Below are 18,436 nucleotides of genomic sequence, written 5' to 3'. Positions count from 1 at the left end.
GTTGAGTTCTGAAGGCGGTACGGCATCTTCAATTTCGTATATTGGCCTTGAAGGAACGTCTTTTATTGCTACTACAACTAAAATACTAGTCGTACTACTACTACTACTATTGGCAGTAGTAGTATTACTGACTCCCACAAGCTGCATAAAAAATATGTCTAATTGAAACATCATAACTTTATGGTGACAATAATATAGCCGAAACAGGACAAGAGAGCACTATTAGAAGATTTTTTTCAGACATTAACTATCGTCTTGGAAGACGTCACATTAACATACGGAAGGGATGAATTTTATGGCCTGGCGTGCTAAAAATGTATTCATCTTCATCACCGTACAAGCCATTTAAGTTCGTCTCCATTCGAAAAGTCCAGAAGTTAAATCGTGGAAAGAAATGTTTTATCAGTAGGTAAAAATACCTGGAGATAAAACATTTCAGGTTCAAAAGGATATTCATGAATAATTCCAAGGGTTTCTTTGTGTGTACATAATTGCTCTTTGGTCGACTATACCATCTGCTTTTCTTCCTACGTTCCTTTGGGCTTTACCTTGACTTTTTTCCGTATGACGGACTGCAAATGCAGTTTCGTACAGCCCCGGGGCCGTTGTCCTCGAAGTGAAAGGACCCGGGTTTTCACCGGTTCTTTGTTACGGGGTACTTATCGCGTCGGCCAACTCGATCAGGTTGAACCCTGAACCGGTGGAGACACGATTTGCCTATTTGGCCCGTCCCAAGCCGCGAGTCACGATCCACCACAGGCCTTTCCCCTTCAAAAACCCGCTCCTGAATCACTTCCGTGTCGCAGGTTTAAAAAAAAATCGTCTGTTTCATCATACTTTCATTAATACCGTTGTCGTAACCTCATAAGATTACGGCTTTTCTCTTTATTTTTGAATTTCTAATGGTTGCCATACATAATCTACAGAAAACTTGAACGAATTAATTAACTAATAATGTTGTTAGTATTTCTGAAACAGTGAGATTGTGGCGTTCCTCAAGGATCTGACTTATATCCCCTACTCTTTATATTATACATTAATGATATTTCCCTTTTGAATACCAATGGATTGCCATTCAGGTTTGCAGATGATTACTGTATTTCGTTTTAGTGTTTTATTGATGAAAATTTATAAGAAAGGTTTGTGCTGGTTTTTTCCCCCACTTATGAATAATGGCATAAAATATAAACGTTGTTTACTTAAGCGTAGAACAGTCCAGCTTTCCAACGGTTGTCATAAAATTGTATTTGAATCAAATCTGAAGGAATGATGGATTTTTAAGTCGAACGAGAAAAAAAATTGCCCCTGCCGAAATCAGCTAAAAAAATGTTTGAAAATTTTATTCAACCTAGAAACCCAAAAAATGGTTATATTTGATCTAAAAATTGAAAATTCTTATGCTGAAAATGCTTGTTCATTTCACTGAGTGAGCAATTTTTATCCGATCCTTAAAAAGACCGGTTTTTCCAATCTACAACCAATACATAAAACATACTTTTATACCAGTTAATAATCGAATTATTTATCGTTTATTAGGAAGGTCTGTACCTTCCTGAATAAATACTAAAAATATTGTTTTTGCACGAAAAAATGGCCATCTTTGAAAACGCATATTTTCTCATCCTTGTAAGTCACAGACCTGGATCTCAATTTTTAGAAAATTTTACGCTGAACAAGATGGCTTTTTTTTTAATGTTTTCCTAGCTTCAGTCATTCATCAGTAAATTCAAAAATTAGGGAGCATGTTAATTTTTGCACTTTTTACGAAAACTTTGAATTGAGCTGTGGAGCCAGGAAATCGTCCTGAAGCGCCCTGTAGCATTCGATTGTAATTTTAATAAGTTTTCAATTTGTCACCTTCCACTTTGCCCGATTTTTCAACCTTTTCGAGTTATTCGCGATTTGGGCAAAAATCTCTGTGGATCCACAGGTCTGTGTCTTGAAAAGCTGTGAAACACACGCATTTACAAAGTAGGCCATTTTTTCGTGCAAAAATCACCGTGGTCGGTATTGTTATGGGCAGTCTATGTTTTAAAACAGGTTTGCATTCATTATGGTCAAAAATAAGCACAATATCCAAGGGAAGTATTCATTTCATTAACGTTGCCATTATCATGAAAGGCATAAATTTGAAATGAAGCAATCGACGTATGCTAGCTCCCTAAATTACCCATACTTTAATAACATAAAAGCCCTTTTGTTTTATCAAAGCCCTGTTGAAGAATTTTTCATAAGCTCTTTTTGTTTGGAATTTTTTTTTAATATACTGCGACAACCTTTTTTCGAAGTGAATAGTTTGTGATTTGTTTTTGTTTGAATTTTCTGGTGTTTAAAACGAGAATAATTTATTTTACGCGGATATTCGCGTGGGACAATCGGTCCGGGATCATGTGGTAAAACATCGCTTATGGTTCGAATTTCTTTTCCCCTTTTTCTTATTGAAAATGATTACATACCCTTTTTCCCGTCTGAAACATGTTTTCCATGCAGTATCATCTCCCTTCTACGAGGTCTTGCGACTGTGAGGGTTGACAGTCGACGACGACGTGCAGCCGGTTTGACACGGGTTCAACCCGGAACGGATGTCGGATTCGGTTTCAATCAATATCCACTCCAGAACATAAAACTGGCTTCAACTTATCTCATTTCGTGGCACTGTGGAAAAAAAAAAGATGACTTACAAATCTTGATTTAAAGTACAAACATTGACGACGTGCCTGTATGATCCAAATTCAGGTTTAATTAAACTGCCAAACTGTATACGATATGCTTATAATAAAATTATGTAATTAAAAGCCTGTTTCAATCCGTTTAGTTATTGCAGTAAACTGCCACAGCTAAAATTAACCTACTAGGGTTTTAACATGCAAGGTGTGACCTTAGTTTAAAATTTGCCTTTATTGAGCTTACATGCCTTTATTTTCATACTATAAACTTACTTAAGCTGTGGGTCAGTTCAGTTTTCAGTCTATTTTGATCATTGCGGTAAACTGCCGTATAACTGACACAGCTAATATGCTAATTTCTGTCAACGTTTTCAGTGTAATCAACTGTCAACTGGGATTTTAAAATTTAAAGTGTAACATAGACCATTTGCATTTATTTCCATGTCTTTATAATTTGAATTGTTAATTTATTGATAGAACGGTTCGTCTGTTTATCAGGTGGTTTTTTCTTTTAATTGTTCATTGTCTCTAAGGCTTTGTCCATTTTTTAATTACTTAATTTCACGTCCTACGATAACTGTCTGTTGAAATCCACTATAATTTTTTTCGACTTGAGGCTTGCGGGCTGATGTAATTTGGTCGTTTCCGATTTGTCTCGGCCTGTCGGGCGAATTTCTATATTTCGCCATATTCAGTCGTTTTGTGCTAATCTGCCAGTCTTTCATTTTTGTTCAATTGTCAGATATTTTCGGTGAGACCTGTTGAGTTATGAAGTTGTGGTTCGATCGTTTCGGATCATCCTAGTCCGCCTTTACTAGCTTACTTTTATCTGTCATAGCGTTTTGGTATTTCGCCATTTTCAACATCATCAGAAATGGGTGTCTTATTCAGCCAGTCCTGTTTTTCTTTTTTCTATCGAATCCTGATTACGCGACATTTGAAAATGGCAAAAAGAGGGGAATAAAATTTAAAAGGTTGTAGGCTCAGATGAGGAGTGGACACCAATTTGAGCTATCATGATTTAGATTCAAATTTTCCCTCTTTTTGCCATTTTCAAAAAATTCGAACGGTTGTAGGTTGAGATAGAGTTCGTGTCCGAGAGGATCGAAGACACGATATCTCAAGCGGTTAGAACAACGGCGTATTGAGCCGAAGTCGTGGGTTCGAATCCACCTCGTGGCACTAATTTTTCATCTCAACCAAAATCTTAGATAAAAATAATAAATAATATTGTCAATATGTGGTCCATACTACACTGATACATCATATATCGATATCCTTAAGTATAAATACTTGAAATATATCAATATATTCGTTGAAATATATCGATATATTCGTTCAAATCCTGAATTCTTGTTTTATTGGAGATAGTGAGGTGCAGTCTGGTGTGACGTACATTTCAGAAAAACATTTTCTTTATCGTGCCAACGTTTCAATCTTTATTGAGATCATCTTCAGGGCCTGGGATTTACATTTAGTTTACATTTAACAAATACATATAGGATGTGGAAAAAAGGGAATGTATACAATGAAAAAAAAAATTTTTTTTATATCAAATCAAAGTATTTCTTAGGAGTTCTTTATTTAGTATTCAAAGTACGCAGAAAAAAACACTTTGAGTGAGTAGAAATACTTTGATTGAATATAAAAATTTTTTTTTGCATTGTATAAATTCACTTTTTCCACATCATATATTTAATTGTTGATTTTAAACAACGTATGTAAATCCCAGGTCCTGAAGATGATCTCAATACAGATCGAAACGTTGGCACGATAAAGAAAATGTTTTTCTGAAACGTACATCACACCAGATCGCATCTCACGATTTCCGAATAATATTGTCAATGATTATTTGGAGATTGTGAGGAAAGAAAGAGAAAGAGAATGGGAGAAATTAAGATGGGTCATCCATAAAAACCGCTAAAATTCTGCTAACATCTGAAAGTACGGTACTGTAAAACATTGGCAAAATGTAAGTTTTGAATTAAAAATCCAGACAAAAACAATGAAATTAATGTGTGGTGATTAGTGACCGTTAATCGATAATTATTCAGAAATCGTGAGATGCGGTCTGGTGTGACGTGGGTTTTAGAAAAGCGTTGTTTTATCATGCCACGTTTCAATCTTTATTGAGATCATCTTCCGGGCATCATTTTTGTGTGTCATGTTGAGAGTGCCCTTTGTAGTTGAAATCTGTTCATAGAATCCCCACTCTCAACACGACACACAAGAATGACACATCTACACGGAAAACAATCACTTTGAGCCCTGAAGATGATCTTAATAAAGATCGAAACGTTGGCATGATAAAGAAAATGTTTTTCTAAAACCTATGTCACACCAGACCTCACCTCACGATCTCCAAATAATCATTGGCTAACCGTCACTAAACACCACACAAAATATTGTCAATTAAGACCACTAAACAAATACGGGTTATTATATCTGTTGTAATATCGAAAATTAACAAAAAGGTTTTTGATGAACAATCCTCCAAATTGGACAAGTTAAGAAACCCGGAATGTTCAAGTCCTTCTTAAGTTTCAATGTTGTGACACATCCCAGGTGTATTCTGGAAGTGTCAAAGCAAAACCCCCGTCATCACGATTATAAAGGCATATCGTAAGTTTTTTTGAAAAGCCGGGAAATGAGATGTTTGACAAGAGAAGCCGTTGAAGTGATGGATGGGGTGAGCAGTGCCTCCAGGTAAGCCACCCTCCCACGTCTCGATCCACCCCGCCTAATTCCAGTTCATAATCACCATGCCATTTTTAATATACTGTGTTAAATGGAACAGAAATACAAAAAAATAATAATTCTAATTTAAAATCGTAAAATTAGTTAATTGTATCACGTGAAACATTGTTTTTAAACACTTACCCAAATTAGCTAACATTACATGCTGTAACAAGAATAAAATAAATTTAATTAAACGAGCAAAAATCGTTATTTATAGACTAAAAAACGATTATTTTTTTTTGTAATAATTTCATTGTTGGTTAACATAAAACTAAAATGTTCTACGATTACAAATTTGGTGTGATTTAAAAAGATAAATAAACAAAATACTGCTTTTTTTTTGCACATTTTAACAAACATTCTGTAAGCAAAGTAGGTCAGAAAATATTCAAAATTTGGATTGGTGATTCTAGCGTTATAAAACCTTTAAATACCGACTTTCTCGGAAATAGGTGGAAATTAATTTTTTGACTTATAATTTGGACGATCGCTTGACTGACATTCCTTGTGTGCAAGCTCTAGCATAATTTTCTTCTCGAAACTTAGGAGACCGATTTTCATGGTTGATAATTCTTTTTAAAGAAATTGCCAAGTGCATTTTATAACTGTGTCAAACATTAAGGTCAGACTATTATTTCCATTAAAAAAACCCTAGGTTAATTTTTGACAAATAATTTTCTTATTTTGTGCATTTTCTTACAGAAATCTTTTATATATTTTTATGGTACACAAGTCGTTAAAAAGCTACGTTCTTCTTTTTTCAAATGGTTTTTTTAACGTTAAAATCATTCTAGCCGTTTTTTTGAATTATTGCCGTTTCAATCAGATATTCCGAGAACGTCTTCAAAATCGGGAAAATTTTAGGGGTAAAAAAATCGATAAATTTAAATAAAATTTATATTTAGGGGTGTCTAAAGGTGGTAAAACGAAATTTTATATTGGTTTTAAAAAAATTTATGACCTAGTGTACTTGAAAAAAAGTTGGGTCCAAATCAGTTTATATTCAGGGGTCCCTGAGGTACTAAAATGAAATTTCATATTAGTTTCACTAAAAAAATACTACCTAGTTTAAATGAAAAATTTGATTTTTCTTCTTATAAATTTTACAGCTTTTACAATATTTTTATTGCAATGTACATAAAAAATGCTGTAAACTGATTATGTATTCTCATAGTTGATTTGAGTAAGTAGAACGGCGAAATAAAAAGTAAAAAAATAAAAAACGGAATACTTCAACTTTCAAAAATTTATTTTGGCGAACCAGGGCCTGTTCACAAGAACTGGTGGATACATGTCCGAAATTTTGTAGTGTAGAATGACCAAAAAAAAGTTGGGTCCAAATCCGTTTATATTCAGGGGTCTCTGACGTACTAAAATTAAATTTCATATTAGTTTCACTAAAAAAAAGCTACCTAGTTTACTTGAAAAATTGGATTTTTAGAAATTTTTTGGTTATTGATCAATTTTACAGCTTTTACAATATTTTTATTGCAATGTACATAACAAATGCTGTAAACTGATTATGTATTCTCATAGTTGATTTGAGTAAGTAGAACGGCGAAATAAAAAGTAAAAAAATAAAAAACGGAATATTTCAACTTTCAAAAATTTATTTTGGCGAAACTAAGGCCTATTCACAAGAAATGGTGGATATATGTCCGAAATTTTGTAGTGTAGAATCACCAAAAAAAAAGTTGGGTCCAAATCCGTTTATATTCAGGGGTCTCTGACGTACTAAAATGAAATTTCATATTAGTTTCACTAAAAAAAAATACTACCTAGTTTACTTGAAATATTTGATTTTTAGAAATTTTTTGGTTATTGATCAATTTTACAGCTTTTACAATATTTTTATTGCAATGTACATAAAAAATGTTGCAAAATGATAATTCACATAGTTGATTAGAACAAGTAGAACGGCGACAAAGAAATATTCAAAAATGGTAAATTCCAACTTAAAATTTTTTTGGTGAAACCAAGGCTTAACCATATCTAACCACATTCACAAGAAGTGGCGGATAGGTGTTCGATACTTTGGAGTGTAAAATCACCAAAAACAGTTCGGTCCAAATCCGTGTCACAACAAGCCGGTCGCCCCTTTGTAAGATTAATTTAGCGAACGCGTGCCGTGAGCCATGAAAAAGAGCTGTTTCATTTCACCTAGCGAGCGGTTTTGATCAGATCCCTTAAAAAGACCTGTTTTTCCCCATCTCTTAGTCTGACGGATCATTAGTACAAAAAGGATTCGGATCATTTAAGAGGATTGTGCCGTTCCTATCTACTTTTGACGATTTTGGTGATATACTTGCCGCAATAGACGTCAACTGTGACCAATCGGTCGGAAAGTGTAATGAATTACTCCTGTACGAGCCGGCTAAACTGTGCCCATAAAACACCACCGGCTTTGCAACGGTGGGCCTGGGGAGTTCTGTCACCACACGAAGACAAATAATGCCAATTTGAAAGACACTTTGATATTTCTCTAAATCAAATACAATTTTCCCGCACCTCCAGACTTGAAAGCACATCAAACAGTTCAAATGAAACGAGCCGAAATGTACTACCTAAACGTTTGGTAACAAATTATCCCATATTTTAATAATTAATGAACCGAAATAATGTTTCTGCTATGAAATATTCAACCACCCAGTAATGAAGGATATTAAGTTAAATAATATCCCACTTGAGAGTGGTTTTAATCAAAATGAGTTGGTATATAATTTACTTTGCACGATATTTTGTTAAAATCAAATCATCTTTAAATCAAATTGTCACTATTAATAACTCTCTTTTTAATTAACAAAAAACCTTTATAAATTGCAGTAAAATATTACATATTAAAATTGGAAAAAATAAACATAGAGGCAGCAATAAATTTTTAACCGATAGAACAGCAAGCACATAAAAAGCTTCGTCCGTTAATCTCTACAAAATTATGAGCGATTAATAATGTCCCACTTATTAATGCACACAGTCATCTTATTCCAATATAGATTCGGGTAGCTTACGGCCTATATAATAATTCGGCTTCTGGTACGCACTATCATGCCATATATAGCTACAGCGTACAGTTATGTACTAAAAAATGCTTCTCAGGAAAAGAAAGTGTGCAAAGGGGCATTTTTTGACGTGGCCCAAGGATTCAATCGTGTATGGCACATTGGCTTACTTTCCAAAATTCTCCCAAGGTAGGACGGACGAAGCAGGCTTAAAAGATGTCATGTCATCATCGAAAAATATACGTGGAATATAATTTACTGTACAAAAACAGCCCACTTTTGCTGATGATGTCGAAATATTTTCAAAACAAGATAGCAAGCTCCGTGCTAGAGGGATTCGCGAAGCGACAGGAATTGGTTGACTACACCTGGACCAAAAGTTCGTGTCAATTAAGCAATTGTGATGCAGGGAAAACTCTTAACAACTACAATATCGTTGCGATATCTTGGGCTACACTTGGTCCAAAAGCTCGAGTCCATTAAGCAATTTTGGTGCAGTGAAAACGGTGATATCTACAATATCGTTGGGATATCTAGTGCTACACCTGGTCCAAAAGCTCATGTTAATTAAGCAATTTTGGTGCTGGGAATACCCGTGACATCTACAATATCCTTCGTTATCTAGTGCTACACCTGGTCCAAAAGCTCGTGTCAATTAAGCAATTTTGGTGCAGGGAAAATCCGTGGCATCTACATCATTGCGATATCTAGGGCGACACCTGGTCCAAAAGCTCATGTCAATTAAGCAANTGGTGCTGGGAAACCCCGTGACATCTACAATATCGTTGCGATATCTTGGGCTACACTTGGTCCAAAAGCTCGAGTCCATTAAGCAATTTTGGTGCAGGGAAAACTGTGATATCTACAATATCGTTGGGATATCTAGTGCTACACCTGGTCCAAAAGCTCGTGTCAATTAAGCAATTTTCGTGCTGGGAAAACCCGTGACATCTACAATATCGTTGCGATATCTAGTGCTACACGTGGTCCAAAAGCTCATGTCAATTAAGCAATTTTGGTGCAGGCACCAAATTCGCATAAAATTTAACCGTGGCAACTACAATATCGCTGCGATATTTAGGGCTATACCTGGTTCAAAAGTTCGTGTCAACCCCGTGTTAAACCCTTTGATATCAGAAAACATACCGTTCAAATCGACTTTTACGTCCCGTAAGTCCTGAAACCTTGCCAAAACCCACGTTTAATATGCCATGGTTGGTTCAACGATGAAAAATATATAACCATTACTGATTACTGTTTTATACAATAAGCTCAAATCTGCACATGCATGTACGCGTGTATAGTTGAACTTTTCTTCTCGCAGTCCACTGACAATTTACAGCGTTTGTAATTTATAATAAATTACCGGCATGCCTGGAGAATCACCCACCCCGGGTGTTAGCAGTTCGTGGTCAGACCTCGGTCTTATCCGTCTCGCCACCGAGGTTGAGCTCCGGGTGCAGTTAACAGCTAAACCATTTCAACACCCAACGCAATCAGTTCCGGACCCCAAACCCATTCACACTTTCACTCATTCTTAAATATGAATATTTTTCCTATTTACATAAAATTCAATCAGGGTGGTGGAATACTCGATATTTCTACATCAGCCCTCTTACACTACGCATTCGCGTTAGTAAATATATTCACTCTGAACCGACGGGTCTTCTAGTCATGTAAGCTTTACAGACAGAAGATTAAAATGTTGTTTCTATAAATCCTTTTTACCACAGCCCATATTCTGAGTCAATTTGTTGTATTTATGGTTGATAGTTATTTTTCTTGAAATTTACTTGCCCCACTTAAACAAAAAGGTCTTTGTTACTACTCATTGGAAACTAATGTCCAAACGCCAAAAAATCATATGTAAGTTAAAATTAGCACGAATAGTAAAAGAGTCGGACAATTTTTTAAAATGAAATTTCCAAAATAATTTAATTAATTTCAGCGAGTTGGTCTTTTCTCTTGGGAGCTCTCTCTGAAAACAACAGTTAAGGATGATGGACTGAACAAGAGGCTCTTCGACTTATTTACGATCCACCTCCAAGCTTGCCCATTAAGCCACATTCATTTCTCACTTTATTTTAATTTTTGAATTTTACATACCATTTTTTATTTTTTCATTTTCTCTATTTGCATTTTTAGGTAAGAAAATAGTATGCATCCGTTATAAAACATTTCAATTTGAGAAAAATCGAAGATGGTTTCCGTGGTGAATTCATTTTTTAGCAGTGTACTTAAAAGAAAAAACAGTCAGTCTCCTTTGAAGGGAAAGTTAAAGCGTAAGTCACAAAATTTTCTGATAGAATTTCCAATGTTAATTAGCCTTAAATACATCGAAAGTTAATTATTTAATATAATTATTGTCTAAATGTATTATTTCTCTGCTTTTACAATAAATGAAGGGTCATTTTCATCAAAGAAATATATTTGAAAACTTTTCTTGTGAATATAAAATTAAGTACAATTAATTAAGCATAAAAATCAGTTGAAACGAGGCAATTGTTTTCTACGCCATTGTTTTCCCATATTTTTCCCCTCTGAGTTTTTTATTTTCATGCAAAGTTGACAATGTCGTCCCCTTCTATTTTTTCTTTGTTGCCATTTGTTCTATTTTTCATGCGAGTTTCCCTATCTGAGATTTAACTTTTTACTTTATACACGAAAACTGGTGGATAGTATTTATCCATTTTCGCGCCCCTGAGTAGTTCGTATTGAACTTTTTCTCGATGTGTTTTATACTAGAAGTTTTTGTTTGTCTAAAATAGTAAATTATTTCACTGGATTCGTTTAAATATGTGTTTTTTTATGAAAGTCAATTAGACGGGCTAAATTTATTCAAAATTAGATATTTATCCCACATTTCCAAAAAGTCATACAGGGTGTCCTTTCTATAGATGGCCGGATGAGTACAAGAACATCGACGGCACCTAAATTGTGTTTTAAAATCCATTTATCAATTAAAGAATCTTTACGAACCCGAACCTATTCTAACTTTGGTCCTCCGGGCCGGATGGGCTCATTAAAGTTGCTACTGAAGATTGAAGACCCGGGAAAGTTGGCGGGATGTTGAAGCTGAATAAAAATAATTTTCTGCCAGGCAGTAGTGCTCCTACAGCCTCAATGTTTTTATCTTTATTTTTGTTGTATTATAACAGTATTTAGAAAAAAATTAAATTATTACCCTTAAAGTGAGATCTTAAGCGATAAAAATGAAATTTTCTTATCAAAGAAAGAATGTATGAACGCTACGAATCTACTTTGGTTGAACAAAACGCTTTGACTTGGCTAGCTTCAAATTTCTAATTAAGTGTTTCCATGACAAAAATGACAGAATATTTCATCCTATTAGTCATTCATGATCTATTTTTAGGGTGATCTATGTACGCAATCAGAAGGAATTCGTAATTGGCTATTGACATGTTCCTTGTTGGGACTAATTTTTTGTTCTAACTATTTTTCGAATAAAAATATTTGTTAGGAGTGTTGTAGATATAAATGAAGTATACCTAACGATGGCTTGATTCTGCTGTTATGCGTTAAGTACAGGAAGTCCGTGGATGGTGGATAAGGCGGAAGGGAAGAAGTGGGCCTGTATTTAATCAAATCCAAGTCCGATAATCCTGATGGACATTTCTATGCTCCGTACAATGCGCTTGAAAATGTTGCAAGTTTTGGCTTTCGAGGTCGACGTATGATCTTTCTTTTCATTTTTTAAAGGATATGACATGCAAAGGAAGTCAGATACTTTGAGTTTATCATCTGTTATACTCGTCCAATTTCCAATAAAGTTTCATGAATCATGAAAATTTATCAGCATAGATTGTGTGTGATTAATGGAATTTTGTTTGGTTTTGGTCATAAATGTGCTTGTGGTAAGGCGTTTTTTAAAGTCATAGGGTTTTTTCTTGATTATTTTCCAAATAATCTTATACATCCATTTATCTGACTTTGATTTGATCAGGTTGAATTGATTTGAATCAAGTGTGTAAAAGTCGGTTGTAGGTTTGGAAGTGTTCTGAAGGATGGAGGCCGGATTGTCAGAATTCGGCTCAGATAGTACGACAGAGGAAAAAATTGTATCATTCTGAGCCTCGGGTGGATTCGCAACAAAAACGTCTGTCGCGTTCCGCTTTATATGTACCTTAGAAAACCGTAGATCACGTCGAAGAAGAAATAACAGTAAAATCACGCTTCCTCGTTTGTCTGTGTATCTAGTTTTTTTAATCTTTGTCTGTTCTTACATGTCCAATTTCAAATATTAAACCGTGTATCGTGGCATTTTGGCATCCGTCGCCTGTGCGTAACAAACGGAAATATAAAAACAATTCTGTTATCTGTTTGGGCGTTCGTTATTCTAATTGGGACACAGAAGTGCCAACTCGAATCCGAGCCACTCGACAAGCCGTTGAAGGCACAATAAGCAATTAGTACCATGGAGCACATCATCCTCAGGGAATCCTCTTCAGCCGTCTCTAGGGCTACTTCAGCACTCTCTCGACTCTGCACTGTAGGCGAATTAGGCCGGCCGGTAATGATAAACATGCTTTACTTTCCGGAATGGAGCCAGGTAGTATGTACCCCATACCATGTAGATTTTTGACTAAAGTAAGGGAAGTTTTACGAATCACTGACAATTAAATAAAAACGTGTTTTAGAAAGTTGGAGTATTCTATGTACTAATTGCCTTAATGATATTAAAGGACGAGAAATTTCAGCCCATATTTTTGGTTAACGTATGACATCAGTTTTCATCCTTTTCAGCCACGTTTTAGTCATCAGGTTCGATTTTTAGTATATGTGTTTGTAGAATATTCATTAGAATGCAATTTTGAACGCGTTAATTATCCCGGTGATACGGCTTCATCAAAGTTAGATGCCATGCCCTCACGGGCCATTTGACGGTACGAAGAGGCGTTTTACGACGGACAATCAAATCTAGTGCAGTAAATTTTACACAACTTTCATGTTTAGCGTTCCCTCATTCTGACTCATGAACCTTCCTTTTAATTGTTCGGATTCGTAACGGATTCATTCCATTGTTAGAGTCAGTGGTCTTGGCAGTTTTTGGTAATGGCCATTATGTTCGGGTTTGCTAATTTGCTTGAAAAACTAAAAGAGCTTAGTTTTATTTAACTATGCTGAATGCATACTGGCGATGATGATGAGGAGACTATAAGGTGGATATTAGCTATTTCCCAGGCACCTGCAGCATTGCGCTTGTATGTGTTTATTTTGTAGTTTAGCAGTGGGCCTAAGTGGCATTAGTGGCGATTTCTTCCTGTCCATTGCATAACCTCAAAAGGAGTTTATCATTAAACATATTCATGTTGTTTAGGTGTTTTTCCACATCCCACTTACCGATATAGAGACCTATCACTCCGCTTAGTTTTACAGTGCCTTTTTGTTTTCTGTTTTTTGTGAGAATATTTTAACTATGTTTACCGTAATTCGATACAAGTTCGATCTTGTTATCTGAAATATAGGTTTTTGCCTACAGTTTTGATCCGCACATGTGGAACATCAGCTGTTTTTATTGAAAAGCCTTTGAGTGAATAGAAGAAGAAAAATAATAATCGTATTTCAAAGCCATTTATCAATTAAAGTCATAAAGAACCCAAAATGAACGTAAATATTGGTCCTCCGGGCTGGACGGGATCACCAGACTTGTATTATACGACGATAAAATTTCTGTAAACCAACTTGTTCCTCTACCTAATGATTGCCTGATTTAGGAATTACAGGCCCACATTTGACTTCTGCCTTCCAAGGTGGACGGGATGTTGAAATGGAAAAAGAATAATCGTATTTCAAAGTCATTTATCAATTAAAGTCTTCAAGAACCCAAAATGAACCTAAATATTGGTCCTCCGGGCTGGATGGGTTCATCAGAGTTGCTACTATCACGACCGTTTACAGAACGATAAAAGTTCCATAAATCAACTTGGTCCTCTACCTAATGATGCCCAGATTTAGGAATTACAAGCCCACAATTGAATTTTGCCAGTAGAAATGATAAATGATGGAGTGAGTGTGGTGTTCAATCCTTTTGAAAAAGGTAGTTCCTACTCACAGTTAGTTGTTTTGCAACGATCCGGATTTCGAGCCTTTTAGCTCATCATCAGGTTGAAGGACTTCTACAACCACGTCTCTCGACATGAATTGCCAAAGTGAACCCGCTGATACCTCCGCCAACGCGACGTTCCACTTAGCAGCTGATTTTTTAATGGCGCTCAATTTGAACGTGCGAAACGCGGAAATTATAACACATAATAATTATAACATATAATAAATATTATACTAGTAAATACTTAATATTATTAAATCACTATACAAATAATAACAATTAAAATAATTAGTTTATTTACTAGTATAATATTTATACTGTTCAAATTGGCAATATTGGGACTGAGTCGGTTTTCAAAGAAATTTGAAACACTTTGGTAAGAACGTATTATGTCAATTTGTAGACATATTTAAGACTGTTTTACCCTGACGATACCTTAAAATAGATCGGAAGATGGGCAGTAACAACTGATTTTGCTTTTTCAAGAACATGCCTTGGTCCAAAATATTCGTGATTAGAGTTTTTCTTGTGACAGTGGAATGGACGGTATCATCGATGGTTTTGGCGGTTTTTGGTAAAAGAAAGTATGCAGCCGCCATGTCAATTTTGAAATACCAGTCATCGATTTAGTACGCAAGAAGGTTGTTAGAGTGCTTTGCCCATTGTATGTAGTACAATTCATATTTAGTACACTAATCACTGTTATTACACTACTAACAAGTTAAAACTTGAACCGCGATTCAGTACAATTCGGTTAAAATTTACATGTGTATTTGGTACTACTCATGGGAAATTTCTCAAGGGGAATGGAACTTTGCCAGGTTTGATCTTTAATGATAGGAATGCAAAGTGGTGTATAATTCCAGCAGTATGTTTCACCACTGCTCTTGGACTGAAATTATCTAATTATCAACATGCGTTTTTACCTCATTAAAAAGTTGCATGCATCATTAGCATGCTGTTATAATTATTGTTTTCGAAGGGAACATTTTTATGTAGAGATTTTAAACTAGTATCCTCCCGATATCTAGTGTGGTTTTTGAAGATTAAACCTCTTTCGATTTGATGTGATTTTTATCAATCGTAACATCCGTAAATTTCGGCAATCGCAAATATGAGCTAAAAAACAAAAAAAGTGAATTAAAGTGGCTCTGTCAAATAGAAATTTTCATTCTCTATCACCTTGGGCAAAATCTATCGAAGGCTTGGAATATTGACGGGCTGAATTTATTACAGAAGTGATACGATGTTCAATTCCCTCCGGACTGTCAAATTACACATGGGTTGAATTATGTTGGGCCACTCCAAACCGCAATCACTCTTTTTGACGAGTATCTTGCGTTTTTTATTGAACGGCACATATTAACTACGTTTTTGTTTTTGATTTGCTCGTGTGATTGTCTCATAATGAGATGTTTTTCGATTTGTTATGACAATTTACATTGGAAGAAATTATGTACGTCGGCAATTTTGACATGAACTAGGCCAGAAATGTAAAATAATAAGCTAGTTTGATTATAATTATTTCTAATTAATGGTGTATACAAGCATACAACCGTCCACATATATTGGAAATACATAAAACAGAAAGCATGCAATATCGCGCCAGTAGAATTTTAAATTGCTAATAAAATAGGTGTTCCTGTATGTCGCGCGATTGGAAGCTGAAATATCAAAGATAGCAGCTGTCATTGACTTTAAATGGAATCAGCGGCGACTTGTTTATACTGCGAGCAATGCCGTGCGATATCGCGCGAGTAGATGCTAAAATGACAAGCAAAGAAGCTACCATTGACTTTGAATGAATCAGCGTGCGACCTGTTTTCACTACGAGCGATGCCGTGCGATATCGCGCGAGTAGATGCTAAAATGACAAGCAAAGAAGCTAGCATTGCTTTGAATGAATCAGCGTGCGACCTGTTTTCATTGCGAGCGATGCCGTGCGATATCGCGCGAGTAGATGCTAAAATGACAAGTAAAGGAGCTAGATTGACTTTGAATGAATCAGCGTGCGGCCTGTTTTCACCGCGAGCTATACCGTGCGATATCGCGCGAGTAGATGCTAAACTGGCAAATAAAGGAGCTAGATTGACTTTGAATAAATCAGCGTGCGACCTGTTTATACTGCGAGCGATACCGTGCTATATCGGGCGAGTAGATGCTAAAATGGCAAGGAAAGAAGCCAGCATTGACTTTGAATGAATCAGCGTGCGACCTGTTTACACCGCGAGCGATGCCGGGCGATATCGGGCGAGTAGATGCTAAAATTGCAAGCAAAGAAGCTAGCATTGACTGAATGAATCAGCGTGCCACCTGTTTACCCACCCCGCTGCTCTAACCACTTGACCTATCGCGAATAGTGGTTACAGCGGCGTATTGAGCCGAAGGTCATGGGTTCGAGTCCCACTCGTGACACTAGCTTTTTCATCTCAACCAAGACCTTATCAAAAAGAAAAATTAATTATAATAATTAATATGGTCAATTAGACCACTAAACACAAATGAACTAGAAATTTACGCAGTACCACTGGTCAAACTGTCAAATTTTCAACCCAGTTTAACAGGCACGGCAACTTGTACTACCGGTGAACAAGGAGTGAATAACATAGCTCGTCCTCGTCTATAAACATGTTAGACAAGGGGACTTGATAGGGTAGGTCTAACTAAGTTAATACCCCCTTCGCCGGCCTATACCGGTAATTGGAACTTCTTGCCATTAGGATGGCAAATTTGATTATCCATTCGTTAAAAAAAGTAGTTTAATTTTTAATTAGCACATTAATAGTACATTTAGTGCATTGCTTCAACATACGAAACTTAAAGGGAATGAAAGACGACATTTTTTATGTAAAAGTTACGCCTTGGTTCTAACCTAAAAAAAATATAAGACAAAAAATAGTCGTAACTGATAAAATGATAATGTATAGAAACATCCCTCATAATTCTTTGCTTCCATTTCTTCAATTTCTAAACTGTTTTTAAATTCCAAAGTCGTTTTCTCAGTCCTACGATTTATGTGGAAATCGAAATGTTTTGATGTGATCTGTGCTTGGAATTAAGTACCACAGACGCCACGTTGATTATGACGACCTATCACTTTCACCGCTGGCCCAATTACGGTTTGGTAATTATCGGCCGATTCTACGCACCTGTATCATGCAGGTATGGAGAACATTTGGTCTCGCTGGCTAACAAGTAACAAATACGTGTCAATTTCGTTAAACGGGTTCCTTTGACAAATTCCAATATCATTTTTCCATGGCACGCGATAGAAGTCAAGCGACAAACAAAACTAATCGTTATTGCGAAGTACTTTGTCAAATGCCTCTGTGACATCTGGAAAAACTGCTGAGCAATAATGTTTTTAGAGTGGAGGATACTGTGTTTTTTAAACCAAATTGATGGCTGAGCATTGACTTTGGATAGTTGAATGTGGGGGTAAGTTTGAATTTTTAAATGTTTTAACTCATGAAGGTAGCAGGTGAGTTAGCAGTTATATTTTTATACGTTCGTGTTTTGTGAGACATGGCACAACGGGAGGTTATGTAAGTTCCCATTTGAAATTCAGTTTTTCCTTATTATGATTTTATACTTTGTAACTGGTACGAGACGTAGGAAAAGTGGGGCGTAACAAACACGGAAAGAACAACAACATCAAAGGCACGATCCGTCCGCGGAACGTGGATTACGAAATGGGAGTCGACCGAAGGATATTCGCCGGCAGGATTAAACGATGATGTGAATAATCATCATTCATCACAAAGCATAACGGTCGAAATGGTGAAAACGCGATTGATAAAATTGGCTTATTGTTATTTGACTGTTCACGCGTAGTGCGACTGTGAGAAAAAAGAAACACTCATTTAAAGCGGGGACTGATAAAATCTTGAATAGCCAGTTAAGAGAGTTGAAAAGATTTAGGACTAAAAAAAGAGAAAAAAATTAGTGTTATTTCAAATGTCATT

The 18,436-nt window shown here is 35.8% G+C and overlaps 1 protein-coding gene across 6 annotated transcripts in view; it reads left to right on the top strand.

Moving 5' to 3' along the window:
• LOC112127377 (kalirin-like) overlaps positions 1–18,436 on the top strand; it is a 183,512-nt gene that overhangs the window by 149,732 nt on the left and 15,344 nt on the right. For 2 of the 6 annotated variants that reach the window (XR_002910541.1, XM_024228285.1), the window contains one exon: positions 10,550–10,686. The exons of the other annotated variants lie outside the window; for them this stretch is intronic. Coding sequence is in view for 1 of the 2 variants with exons in the window: in XM_024228285.1 (XP_024084053.1) it covers positions 10,605–10,686 (82 nt within the window). In the remaining variant the exon portion in view is untranslated. The remainder of the gene's footprint in view (positions 1–10,549; positions 10,687–18,436) is intronic. 6 annotated transcript variants of the gene reach the window in all.

The sequence above is a fragment of the Cimex lectularius genome, unplaced genomic scaffold, assembly GCF_000648675.2.
Source record: "Cimex lectularius strain Harlan isolate CLEC.00 unplaced genomic scaffold, Clec_2.1 scaffold1, whole genome shotgun sequence".
Lineage (NCBI taxonomy): Eukaryota > Metazoa > Arthropoda > Insecta > Hemiptera > Cimicidae > Cimex > Cimex lectularius.
This window is presented reverse-complemented; position numbering and strand designations above follow the sequence as displayed.